Genomic DNA, 14,236 nt, shown 5'->3' with positions numbered 1-14,236 from the left:
GTAAAAAAAAAAAAAAAAAAAAAAAAAAAACAATATGGGACACAATTTTAATTTTTTATTCTAAAATCCCTTCAGCACAGGCATAGATATTATCATCATCCTTGTACTGCCAAAGCCAGAAAACAGTCAGTTATAAGAGACAACTTTTAAAAAAATCAAATGGCTACATATAATTTAACTAAGATGACACTGACAATACCAGGTGAAAAAGAATTCAAATTTTATCTACAGGCAGAAATTATGACCAAAACTATGAATTATAAAATAAGTTCATAAAGATTTAAATATTCTGACAGCGGAGTTCATTAAAGGAAATGTATGACTATGAAAAGCATTTATACAGCATTTAAAATCTATGAACTTTTTGTATTCACTTCATGTTATATCATAAAGTAAAGCTGTAATTCCCATATTACAGCCAAGAATAAAAGACGAAGCAAATTTAAATGACTTGTCTGTCATGACAAGTATCACTGGAAGAGACATGCTGTGAACACTCAATCTTTTTTTTAGTTTACTTATCATACTTATGGTCTCTACCTCTACAAAGGTAAAAGATAACAAAAGAATGGTAAATTTCCTCCTGGCCTCTGTTTCATTTTGGATATGTGAGATTGAACAGCAGGGAGTAATCCACAATCTGTGACCTATACTTCTGCTGAATGCCAGCTGAGCTAAGGTCACAAATAGAAAAAGAGAATGAGAAATGGTTTCTAGCCAAGAAGGTGTGACTTGCTGAAGGTGGAAGGACTCTTCAAGCATTCTCTGTGAGACAGGGCTGCACTCCATGTGCTGCCAAATGGAAATTTCAACTAGCACAGGAAATTCGAGTAATTGCAGGTATATATGTGACTATGTTTCAAGCATCTTTGGAGAGGACAGATCAACTTTGTCTTTGAAAAATGCCATTTTAAAATTATATAACTAACAAAGCAATAACTTGCTATCTTAAATATTTACAAAGTAGATTGAACCAAAAGGCTATTTTTAAAACAAAAGAAAAAGAGATGTATACTGACACTAGAAAACGTCTATCAAAGATTTCCTTGAAAATGTTTGCCTAAATTGTATACTAACTCATTTTATCATGTAGTCTATAGACATGATATTTAAAGAGGTTAGTAATTAATTAAGGATTTTAGGGTGAGAAAGCTCAATGAAAGCTTTCGGTCAATTTAATTTTATAGTAAAACATGCGGTTACCAGTGAGAGCCTCGGCCAAGCAATCTTAGCTAATCATTTCTATGTAGCAATAATGAACTTCAGTATTGGGCTGGCAATTTATAACACATGTAGGATAGCCAAGGTCATCCAATCCATGACATATTCGTAAGTTAACAAGGTTCTGACACACAAATATCATTAAGCACTTTAATCCAATAAATAGTATTCTTCCAAAGCCCCTGTTCTATCAATACATGACACAAGCTTTTTTCCAACTGTCCAAACTACTTGCTATCTACAAACTAATAAAAATAATTTACAGAAAATTTATGGAAAATAATTGAATAAACGTATTCAATTAATTTTAATAAAACCTTTAAAATTAAACTATAAAAAATAAGCAACTACCCCCAAAAAAGTGAAGAAAATTATATCACTGTCTTTTTAATATGCAGTTAAAAAGAAATCAATGCACCAAGAAAATCTTTGAAATGTGGTCATATATTTTCTTTAAAACAGTATTCTATAACAGCATGTTTTCTTTCCTATGTGATCCAGAATACTAGAAGGAGTTCATAGTATGCAATGGTGCTAGACTGATAATCTTTATACAAACTTCTCTTGCACTCACATTCATTTACTAATTAATTTATCCCATAAATGTGTCAGGAATTATGCTGGTCCTGCAATCACAATAATGGGCAAAGCCAGATGCAGGTCTTGCCCCCAGTGCAGTTTACAGCCTATAGGAAGCTTCCCATCTAATCCTATCCAAAAACTCTCAAAACCACCAAACTACCTGTAAGTCCAAGCTCCTCAGCCTAGTATTTAAGCTCCATCCCCAGCAGGCACAAATATGCAGTTTCAATCAACTGTAACTCTTCCCCAACAGATATTCCAAACTTTCCTACTCTGTGTCTTTGCACATGCAATTTCATATAAATGAAATGTTCTTCCCCTGACATGGCCATATATCCAAATACCCAAATTCTACCCATTCTTTAAGGCTCAGCTTAAGAATTAACTGTTCCTCAAAGCTCTGCCTCCTTCCAAATAACTCCAATAATACTGTGTGCCCCTCTTAGGACATTTGTAATAACGCTCTAGGTACGTATGCTATCCCCCCTATTAGACTGTCAGCTTCTGAAAAACAGAGCATGTTTCTGATTCATTTCTGTATTCTGTACAGCACCTAAAACAATATAGGCTCAATAAATATCTTTTGGATAAATACACGATGGTAATTCTATATATTAAAGATCATTAAAGAGTGATAACAATTTATAAGGCTCAAAGAATGTTTATAAGGGCTTCCCTGGTGGTGCAGTGGTTGAGAGTCCACCTGCCGATGCAGGGGACACGGGTTCGTGCTCCGGTCCGGGAAGATCCCACATGCCGCGGAGCGGCTGGGCCCATGAGCCATGGCCGCTGGGCCTGCGCATCCGGAGCCGGTGCTCCACAGCGGGAGGGGCCACGGCAGTGAGAGGCCCACGTACCGCAAAAAAAGAATGTTTTTAAAACATCCTTTCACACATTATTTTATTGCTGTTACAGAATATTATAAATTTAAATGTGTGGGCAACTGAGCTGAATCAGCACTCCAGGACATCCTAGGAAAATGTTTTTGTCCCCTGAGTATAGTCTACCTTATTGTCCCAATCACACTGTGAATCAAACTGATAGTGACGGCTCTGGCAAACTGAGTTGTGGTTAACGAAACCTTTACGGTAACAGTGGGGATAACTGACCCAGCCCCAGATTTGCTACTGGAATCAAGGGCCCCTCCTTGTTACACTCTTTATGAAACCAATAAATGGCATGATAAATTTTTCCATAACAGTCATTGCCAACAAATGTTATTTCCTCCCTAAACAGAGTTGTATGCAATTTGTCCAAGGATGCCAAGGCAGGCGCCCTTTCCATTATTAATATCTACTAGGCTACTTTTAAAGTAAGTTAAAAATATACTGCCTGAAACTGAAATGAATCTAAATTTTTCCTTTAGACTAAATATATTTCAATGTGAATAACATGCCCTCTTATAAAGAGCAAACATCAAAACTGCTTAGCATTTAAACAAGCCCAAGATTACCAGTGAAAAAATAAAATAATCTTAAGAGACCTCATCTTGATGATGTTCATACTTTCCTTCTTCAGACAGTCACTCCACAAATATTTACTTATTTCCTACTGATGGCAGAGTATAATAAACCTTCAAAAAGATGAGCAAAAAGTCTACCTCCCCCCCAAGGCTAGTAAAGCCATAAATAAAAGTTTTTTTAATGAAATATATTTTGCATATGACATTGTATTAAATGAGAACGTTTTTGTTGGTTTTTTTTAGGGCCTCTCACTGCTGCAGTCTCTCCCATTGCAGAGCACAGACTCCGGACACGCAGGCTCAGCGGCCATGGCTCACGGGCCCAGCCGCTCCGCGGCATGTGGGATCTTCCCGGACCAGGACACGAACTCCCGTCCCCTGCACTGGCAGGCGGACTCTCAACCACTGTGCCACCAGGGAAGCCCCTGAGAAAGATTTTTGATGACAAAAAGATTTGTGAATGCTCTACTTCGCTTTACCACTGTATTCACACAATCCTTTTCAACTCAAAGACACTTCATCTTTAACCAATTTTTAATTTTATTCTTAAATATATTTTTAAGTCAAGCCAGTTTTGCTGCACGATTAACTGCAAACTGCAGGGTATTATTCCACCACAACACCCTGGTAACCAGCTCATGTTCAGTTACACCGTCAGAGCACCCATAAAAAAAAATAAAACCTAATTGTATGATCATGTGGATACTGCAGAAGTCCTTTAGCTCAATCCTAGACGGGCCTCAAGAGGATAATGCTTATTCTGTTGGACTCACAAATCACAATATGAAAGAGCCAGGATCAAAACAAGACCCAGGAACTTCCCTGGTGGCGCAGTGGTTAAGAATCCGCTTGCCAACGCAGGGGACATGGGTTCGAGCCCTCATCTGGGAAGATCCCACATGCCACGGAGCAACTAAGGCCCATGCGCCACAACTACTGAGCCTGCGCTCTAGAGCCCATGTGCCACAAGTACTGAAGCCCGCACACCTAGAGCCACTGCTCCGCAACAAGAGAAGCCACCACAATGAGAAGTCGGCGCTCAGCAACAAAGAGCAGCCCCTGCTCGCCACAACTAGAGAAAGCCCACGCGCAGCAATGAAGACCCAACGCAGTCAAAAATAAATAAATAAATAATAAATAAATTAATTTTTTTTAAAAAAGACCCAATTATACAAAGAGTGCCTTTTAGCAATGTTGGGTTTATAAGAAATAGGTATGTGGCCCAGTACTTGTGGAAAATTGTACAAGAATATTTATGTAGATGGAGCAGTAAAGAAAATTATCAAACACTTGCCATAATGATACTCAATGAGAAACTCTTCAGGTAGCATCAGGCCAGCTTAGGTATGAAATATTTAAAACAACAGAATCCAATTTCATAATTCTCTAGTGCTTGAAACACTTCTAAACCTTTGGGATCTTTTGGGAGGACGGAGGAAAGAAGCATATTTATGTGTTATTTCTGCCATTAAAACAATTTTTATACAGAACAAAAAATTTTAGCTCCTAATGATGCTCATGGCTGAGTATATTGATATCAAGTCCCTGCGCCACCAGCGAAGCCCCCAAAGTGTAATTTTTTTTACCAACTCTTTAACTTTCAGCTCATTAGAACATAAGCCCTTTACATGCTATTTCACTACAATCTCTGTATAAATGGTTCATTTTTCATAGAAAAAAACTAATTACATGGTTCAGCAAGTTGCCTGTGGTAACACATCGATTTTATTTACATTCAAAAGTTAGACTTTAGGGCTTCCCTGGTGGCGCAGTGGTTGAGAGTCCGCCTCCGATGCAGGGGACACGGGTTCGTACACCAGTCCGGGAAGATCCCACGTGCTGCGGAGCGGCTGGGCCCGTGAGCCATGGCCACTGAGCCTGCGCGTCCGGGGCCTGTGCTCCGCAACGGGAGAGGCCACAATGGTGAGAGGCCCACATACCACAAAAAAAAAAAAAAGTTAAGACTTTACCTTATTCTCTCAATTTCAAGCACATTTAGCTTAATAATTCTCTCTAATCCATTAGATCTTTTCCTATTCTTCATATGAAAGAATTCTGAAGTGATTATGATCTTAACCATAATTTTATAATATAAATTTACTGCTTACCAAAGTCTTAATAAGTATTTTACTTTCTCTTTTAAGGATAAAATGTATGATTTTCTATTAAATCTAATATTTTAGTAATTATACAGTAGAACCATTTGGATAATCATACCATGAAAGCTATTACCATTTTATAGTTTTTTAGCAAACTAATTCTTTCAAAACTGAACAGTGAAAACAAGGAATAACTTTACTTTATAACTACTTAGAACTAGCTACCATTTACCACTGGGTCCATGTTTTCCCTCAAAGTGCTTGTTTCTCTTGAAATACAAATGTATTTTTCTATTGAATATTATTCTCCACAAAGTAACAGCAAATATGAAAATTAAAATAAAATTTACTTTTCAGGTACATGGTGTTAACAATCTCAAGAATTATTAATGCCATGTGATGAAATCTTCATATAAATGTTGATACATAAAATACTACAAATACAGAATGCTGTAGAATGATATAATTCACCTGTTTTCAAAATCATCAGATTTGTATACCTGAAGAATAAATAAATGCAAACAATGTAAAAAAGTCTTTTTCAAGCTAGTCAGAGATTAATTTTCATGAACCATAAATGGACCATCAATAATGAAAAAACATAAAAACAGAGTAGGAAGTCAGGGATCAGATTTTCTCTTTAGAAGAAATTTTCAAGCTGAATGACATTTTACCTAAAGATAATTTCATTCCTGTTCATTTTATATGTAAAGGGGCCATTATTTTCACAGAAAGCAATTGTTTTTCATTTCAAATGAGAATAAACCCATTCACAGTGCTGACTAAAATTCATTTCATTTAGTCAAAGATAACCAGAAATCACCAAAAATCAACTGAAAATTCACAGACTATAACATACACATACATGGTAATATATTCGTGCATACTTTATTGTCTACGATTTTAGAAAATTCAATGTCAATACTTCTCTTTTTAGTATGCTAAGCAATAAGTGGCTATTAATTTTCAAAGTCTGGCTTTACCATCATAGTTTGCCTTTGCTACATCCTGAATGTTTTTCTTCGTATCTCCTCTCCTCTGCCCACCACCCTTCTTTATTATGACTTAAGAATAGTGTTCATCTGAACTTTTAACTGCTTTTGTAAAAGGATATGATTCAAGAAGTTTTCTGGGGGCTTCCCTGGTGGCGCAGTGGTTAAGAATCCGCCTGCCAATGCAGGAGACATGGGTTCGAGTCCTGGTCCGGGAAGATCTCACATGCCGCGGAACAACTAAGCCTGTGCGCCACAACTACTGAGCCTGCACTCTAGAGCCCGCAAGCCACAACTACTGAGCCCGTGTGCCACAACTACTGAAGCCTGCACGCCTAGAGCCCATGCTCCGCAACAAGAGAAGCCACCACAATGAGAAGCCCATGCACCACAACGAAGAGTAGCCCCCACTCCCCGCAACCAGAGAAAAAGCCCACGTGCAGCAACGAAGACCCAACACAGCCAAAAATAAAATAAATAAAATAAAATAAATTAATTAAAAAAAAAGTTTTCTGTTATTTTTAAACAGGCTCAAAGTTAGGTTTTTCCTCAAGCCAGAGTGAAAAGTTATTGGGGAAATAATAATCAGAGTCTCAAAGTTTTGCCCCAAATTTATTTAACAGTTACAAAAGTAAAAAGGTATGTTTACACTGGAGAAATCTGACAGACACTACCATAACCAAGCAATCGAACTTAGCAGGATCAATACTGGGACAAATTGACATGATGTGCTACAGTGTGATGCCACAAGAAGTACACATCACCTACTCAATATTCTTACCAAAAATATTTAACCTGAATCTCACCATGAGGAAACAATTAGACAAATCTAGAATATGGAACACTTGACAGGACAACTTCTCCCTTCAAATAACATCCGTATCATTGAAGGATCATCCCCCGCAGAAAGCGACAACTTAGGGAATGTTCTAAATTAGGGGAGACTAAAGAGAGGAAACATCTAACTGCAACATGTGATTTCTGATTGGATACCAGATTGGGGAGAGGAGGCTATAAAAGGCATTATCGGGAAAAGACTCAGGATGTAGACTGAAAAGTTGAGAATTTAATTATATCAATGTTAAATTTCTTGAGTATGATTACATTATGGTTATGTTAAAAAAAAAAAGTCCCATATTCTTAAAGGAGTTACAAGCAAAAGTATTCAGGGGTAAAGATTCATGAACTCTGTAAATTACCCTACCCTCAGATGGTTTAGCCAGAATAAAAGGTATATATATATATGTATGTGTGTAAATATTTTTCAAAATAAAAAGTCGAGGGGAGGGAGTTAGAGCCTTCCTTGGAGATATCTAAACAAAGGTTACATCAATCCCATCATTTGAGATTACAGACTATAATCTATATATGCAGATTATAATAATAGCAAACTGGCTCTCCACTCTCTTCTTTCAGCCCTTCTCCATCCCTACAAAATGTCCACTTCTTCCAGAGGCTTGCAATCAGTTCAGTGGTATAAAAAATAGTATGAGAGTGTGTTAAATTATCTTACACTGGTAAATGTCAGAAAGCCAGATCCATTTTTCCTAGCTCTCTAATAATGTCTAATGCTGTTTTTGCAATGGCCCACAGCTCCTGGCATAGGTGACAGTACACTGAAAAATGGGAAAAGGCAATACTTATGACTAATACAACAATAAAGTGCTAATAACTGCCAATCTGCCTCTACAATGATAATAAAGCCAATTCTTAAGATTTCTAATACTCATAATGGGACAATCATCTAATACTCATAGTGGGACAATCACAGAGGTAGACAGATGTATTCCCATTACAATTTACATGTCTATTTGTGATCATCAAAAGGAAAGGGCAGAGCACAGATAAGTTAAATTTTAAAATTACAGACAGTAGGTATTTACAGCTAAATTTCTTTATAGAACATATACCAAAAAATGGATGTTTATATCTCACTGGGAGTTAAAAACAGAAGTAATAATGCCTTATTTTAACTAGGTTTCAATCTCCTCACATTACCAAATCATTAAAAATTTTAAGTGTATTCATTATAAGTCAACCTTCTGAGAGTACAAACTGTGCTATGTCATAATCATTTAAGATAGGTTTCATTCATTTATTCAACAAATGTTATTAAGCACACGTACTACTAATCTGTATACAATACTTCTTCTGGGCCAGGGACTCTTAATGCTTTGGGTCAAGCCATCTCCAACCCCTAGAAGTCTGTGCTTGCTGTCTGTACCATTCTGGGGTTTCAAGATAGCACGTCTTTCACATTACTGACTAACAGGCAATGAAGTGGCCAAAAGATTGTGTTTGTCAAATTATTTTATTTGGTAGATTAGGAGAAGTCAATTTAGCATACTGTATTATTCTCTAAAATTCAAACTAAAAATGTGGGGAAGAATTTAATCAAGCAAAAAGAGCAAAGTTAGGGCTTCCCTGGTAGCGCAGTGGTTGAGAGTCCGCCTGCCAATGCAGGGGACACGGGTTCGTGCCCCAGTCCAGGAAGATCCCACATGCCACGGAGCGGCTGGGCCCGTGAGCCATGGCCACTGAGCCTGCGCATCCGGAGCCTGTGCTCCGCTACGGGAGAGGCCACAACAGTGAGAGGCCCGCGTACCGCAAAAAAAAAAAAAAAAAGAGCAAAGTTATAATAAAATAAAATTGACAAAGACTATCAATATAAAGTTCAGTATATAGTCACAGGTATTTTTTAACTAAATCTATATCCTAAACAGAATGCTTAAGTTCATAGATCAATTTAGAATAAAATAATTTATTAAAATAGTATGGTCTTCCTGTCCATATTCATCTTATGTATAATCTAATTGTATCTCTTTCCTGATCAGAAACCTCTAACAATTCCTCAAAATCTATCAGATTAAGTCATTGCTTCAGTGTACTCCACACTATGGCCCACCTCCCCAGTCTTTCAGTTTCCTCCAACTATCTCACTCACACACTATGTTCTGGGCAAACCTGCCCTTCCCACAATTCATTCACTGCCATCAGGCCCTTTTATAGAAGCTACTTCCTCTGACTAGGACAAGTTCCGTCCCAACCTAGGTAACGTATGTATCCTGTAAGACTCACCTCAAGCCTCACCAACTCTGAGCTTCACCACTATCTCCCTATTCTTTTCCCTTGAGGTTGAATCTGATACTTCTGCAAGATCCCTAACTTAATCAGTTACTGCTTACTCCACTGTATCATAATTATGGAGTCATTCAGCTTCCTCCCCAGTAAGACTATGAGCTCCTTAAGGATGAGGACTCATTTTACATATCCAGGACTGCATCACAGCTCTTGCCTAACAGAGGCTGAGTAAACGGACCAGAAACCAAGAAGGCTTCTCACTAGGGCTCACAGTGTTCTTGCTGTAAGTTTACAGAACACTTATTTATGCATTAGTCCTGGAATTGAATGTCCGTTCATGTGGAAAGTAGTCAATCTACTATATTTCTCTTATATACTTACAGTGTTCTCTGCATTATACATATTTGTGTGCTTGTCTTATACCCTTTCTAGACTATCAAAGGCAGAGATTCCATCAAACCCCTATAATTGGACCTGCTGATACAGGTACTTATGGATGGACACAAGGAAGGAAATATGCGTATATTCAGTGTTCAGCCAGTGCCCTTCAATACCACTATGCAGAGAAGGCAGTTAAGTTACTAATCTACATTACAGGGATCCAACAGAGTCAAATCTTAAAGTTCTGACCTCTTTATAACATAATTTAAGGTTTGTTGTGAAACTCCGTTTACAGCCTAAATCTAGACAAATTTCCTATGAGCAGGGGTATCTTCCCTCCTCTCTAATATTTTATTACTCCCAGTTATTCCACCAGACATTAACAAACTCAAAAATGATTACTTCAACCTAAAAGTATACATTGAAAACTAATATTTGACAAACATTAGCAAATACTGAATGTTATACAGAATGGACCAATTGCCAAAATGTTTTAATTTTGATGTTTGAGTAATTGCTGGCATTGTAGTAGCAGCAGCAAGAGTTACAATTATAGATTACCGTTCTCTGTGCTGTTCTAAGTACTTTAACTTTTCTTTTATCCTTATAACCCAATTTAGAGTAAGGAGACTGAAGCACAGATAAGTTAAATAACTTGACCAAGGATACAGAGGTAGCAAGTCAACGAGCAGGGATTCAAATCCAAGCCTCTGAACCACTATGCCATACAATATAAATAGCAATTCCCCAAACAAGAGCCCAAAAGTGTTTATCCAAGTGACAGGAACAGGTTAGAAATGTGTCTTGGTCTTCTCACAGGCTATTTCACAGGTATTCAAAGCATTTAAACAAAAAGTCTAGTATAAAACTGCGTGTATCCCACAGGCTTATTCTCTTTCTGTAGGGATTACTTTACACGTTTAAATCCAAGATGGTGCTTTGTGAGGTTTCTTAATAGTATGCTATTTGGGCTACACTGTAAAAACAAAGGGAAATGCCTAATAACATAACTAAAAAGCATTTTAAAGAACAGTAAAATGTCCCTAAAAAAGAGAATGCTACAAATAATAGTACCATCATCTTAATATTAAAGGATTCTGATAAAATTTATTTTAGCCAAAATGAAATGACTCATATATACTAGAGAATGAAATAGATTGCAAAATATCCTCAATGTGTAAGACTACCAATTAAAATATTCCCCTGGTATCCTTTTTTCATGATTGCTCTGCCTGTCATATTCTCCCTCACTTGAAACAAAGTTGTCTTTATGCCACTCATTTTTCTAATTAAGTTTCAAATATTTTCTAATATTAGGTTGAAACACAAAACTATCCTTTACAACCACTTTTACCTACAGAAAAGATCATTTGCTTCAATCTAATAACTTTCACAAATTCAACAAATTAAAAAGGGTAGATGTACTTAACAAAGTTATGATTGTTCCATCACTGTAGTACTTCCCTGGTGGCACGCAAAAAATAAACAGTTTACACCGTTTTCAGACTCAAAAGGAAAGAAAATTAAAAAGTAATCATTATGAGGCAAAAACATTCACAAGATACTGTTAAGTGAAAAGGCCTGAGTTACAAAACAGTACAATACCACTTTCATTTATACACAGAAACACCAAATATTAAAACTCTGCTTTGGACTTTAGGATTTTTGTTTCTTTGTTCTCTTCCTTTAGTGGTTCTACTTTCCTAATTTTCTAATTAAAATGCAGTATTTCTGTAATTTATAAAAACAATTTAAAAGAAGTTAATCTTTGCTTAATTCTTTACCACGAAAACAATACACTAACGAATCTACATATGCAATCTAAAGCAGCTATAAAATATTTAAACAGCCTACATCTTTTTGTTAACTCAGTAACAAAATCTATGAGAAATAACACAATAACTTAATAAGTTATTTCTAAAAACACTGATCCTGTGCTTTGTTGGTATGGAAAAATAACTTTATACATCAATTAAATAAGCGTAAATAACCATTGGGTTTGGTTTCATCATCACTGTAAAATGATGATTTGTGTTGCCAACAAATAAAGACCAGACCAAAAAGTTAAAACATAAGGGATCAATAGGGAATAGAAAAATGGAAGGAGATTAAGAGTCAGAAACAATTACACAAAATGAAACTATTAATAAAACAAACAAAAATGCTATATTCCTCTACCACATGTATAAAAAATTTTTTAGAGATGTGTTTTGATACTTAAATGGACAAATATAAATGTTATAAGTATCTTTCAGGAGGTATTTTATTTTTAAAATTCTGATAACCAGAAACCAGATGTTTAAAACTAATTTTACCTGAGTTCACTGCTAACTACATGAAATAAGCTTCGAGATGCATATAATTCCGAGATATTGTTGACTAACCAGCTAAGTAAGCAATCTTACCCAGAACAGATTCTTATATTTATAAACCAAATTCGCTAAAAACTATAGGAGAAAGGTTTGAGTTGAACAAATGGGCCATAAAGTAAACAGCTCAGTTAGTCCACTGTGGTTTACTGCCCTCTGGCTGTTGTGGCAGGAGACATCACAGATCAAAAATGGCTGTAAAGAAAAGCTAGGAAGGTGTCAAGCAGAAGTTGGCAGGAAATCCTTTAGGCAAATTTCAATGTTTTGGAATAGATCCTCAAATACATTAAAGTTAGTTTCAATCCTTCTTTTAAAAACAATATGAAGTAACACAACATTTCAAACACTACCTGAAATTTTTCAACCACAAATTAATAAAATATAGAGTAATTTAGACACAATAAAAGCTGGCTCAAGGAGACTAAGTCAAAAAGAGTTAATGCCCTACCCTAACTAAAGATCAGAATTAGTCCTGATTTAGAAAAATTCTTTAGCATACTAGATAGAAAGATTTAGGTGAAGAAGTGGAAAGTTTTACTAGAAATTCAAAGAATATTGATAAAATTTCCTCTGGTTATAAATCTGTGGTAAATACAAAAAGTAGCTCAGAATAATGAAACTCTTACATTAGTTCAAAATTTCCAGATATCAGATGTAATCTGAAGCTAAAAATTAGGCAGCATTGGAGCAAATATTTCTTGGAATCACCTAATTACATAAAAAGCAGGAACAAAACACAGGAAAACTTCCTATGCCAAAATCGGAGTAGGTTCTTTACATAAATCTTTCTTCAAAATATTATCCAATGTCATCTCATAATTTTGTCCAACAAGGCTTGCACTAAATTTCTATTATCACTTTACAATTTTCCACCAGAGTTCATCTGGCAATAAACCATAACAGCAACAGTCCAAAAAAAAACAATTCTGTTCATTTCACTGACTTGCTAATTACTCACATTTCACTATCATTGTAAAACAATAGATTTTAGCACATTTCACTATCATTTTAAAACAATGGATTTTAGCCTCAATCCCAACCCAAACACCCAGGGGACACTATACTTTCCTTTAATAGGAGTGGCTCACAAGGTTCTGATTCCCTGCATGACTGAGAAGGAACAAGAAAATTTTCAAAAACCGGGGGTGGAAAGAAGAGGGGTGAGAGTAAGGATGTTCCTTTGACACACAGCCCATTAAACACTCGGATTTTTCTTCTCAGCAAGTCTTAATAACCTTTTCAGAATTTACCACTGTTCAAAAATATACAATGCAAATTAATTTTTAAGAAAAAACAAAAAACTTACCCTGTAGTTCATGATGTATTACACCCACTAAGTTGGGTTCATCTCCCCACCAGAATATCCATAACTCTTTGCAATCTGGTTTGACATCACGACGCCATACACACAGCAAGTTGGCTTGCAGACAGCGGATGAAACTTAACAGGATTGGATCATCTTGGGCTGGGGCTGAAATTATGGGTCCGCAGTCCCCATGCCCTCCAAAATTGTACCTACGCCATTTGATTCCTGTGAGTTCAGCCTGGAAAAAGTAAAGAAAATTACAACAGTTTTGACTGTTCTTTTCACTGAATACTAAAAACAGGCTTCCATACAGATAAATAAATTTGCTAAAATAAATATTTACAGTATACCTCATATAGTAAGATTTCTTCCACTGAAAAATTTATGTCAACCCTTGATTTTTTTTAAGGGGAAAACAACTCATTTCCTCCTATCAAGATTTCTACATAGCTCTTTATATTAAATACCAAAATACAGCAAACAGAGTCATTATTTCCTGTTGAACCATTTTTTTAACTAAAATTTACTTGAAAGTCCCTATAAATAAAATTTTCTATATTATTATGACTTATTTAATTCATAAATTATATTTAGAAATGAAGTAAGAGTTTAAAAAATAAGTTTGTAGGGCTTCCCTGGTGGCGCAGTGGTTGAGAGTCTGCCTGCCGATGCAGGGGACACGGGTTCATGCCCCGGTCCGGGAGGATCCCACATGCCGTGGAGCGGCTGGGCCCGTGAGCCAT

General features: G+C 36.2%; 1 protein-coding gene across 2 annotated transcripts in view; it reads right to left on the bottom strand.

The window, feature by feature from the left end:
• MED13L (mediator complex subunit 13L) overlaps positions 1-13,848 on the bottom strand; it is a 251,722-nt gene extending 237,874 nt beyond the window's left edge. The window contains exon 1 of one of the 2 annotated variants that reach the window (XM_024758571.1): positions 13,494-13,848. In XM_024758571.1, coding sequence (XP_024614339.1) covers positions 13,494-13,848 — 355 coding nt within the window. The remainder of the gene's footprint in view (positions 1-13,493) is intronic. The other variant, XM_024758572.1, reaches the window with a different exon arrangement.
• Positions 13,849-14,236: the final 388 nt, after the last annotated feature.

Source organism: Neophocaena asiaeorientalis, unplaced genomic scaffold (assembly GCF_003031525.2).
Source record: "Neophocaena asiaeorientalis asiaeorientalis breed wild unplaced genomic scaffold, Neophocaena_asiaeorientalis_V1.1 scaffold77, whole genome shotgun sequence".
NCBI lineage: Eukaryota > Metazoa > Chordata > Mammalia > Artiodactyla > Phocoenidae > Neophocaena > Neophocaena asiaeorientalis.
The sequence above is the reverse complement of the archived record's forward strand: the minus strand, read 5'-3'. Positions and strand labels throughout refer to the sequence as shown.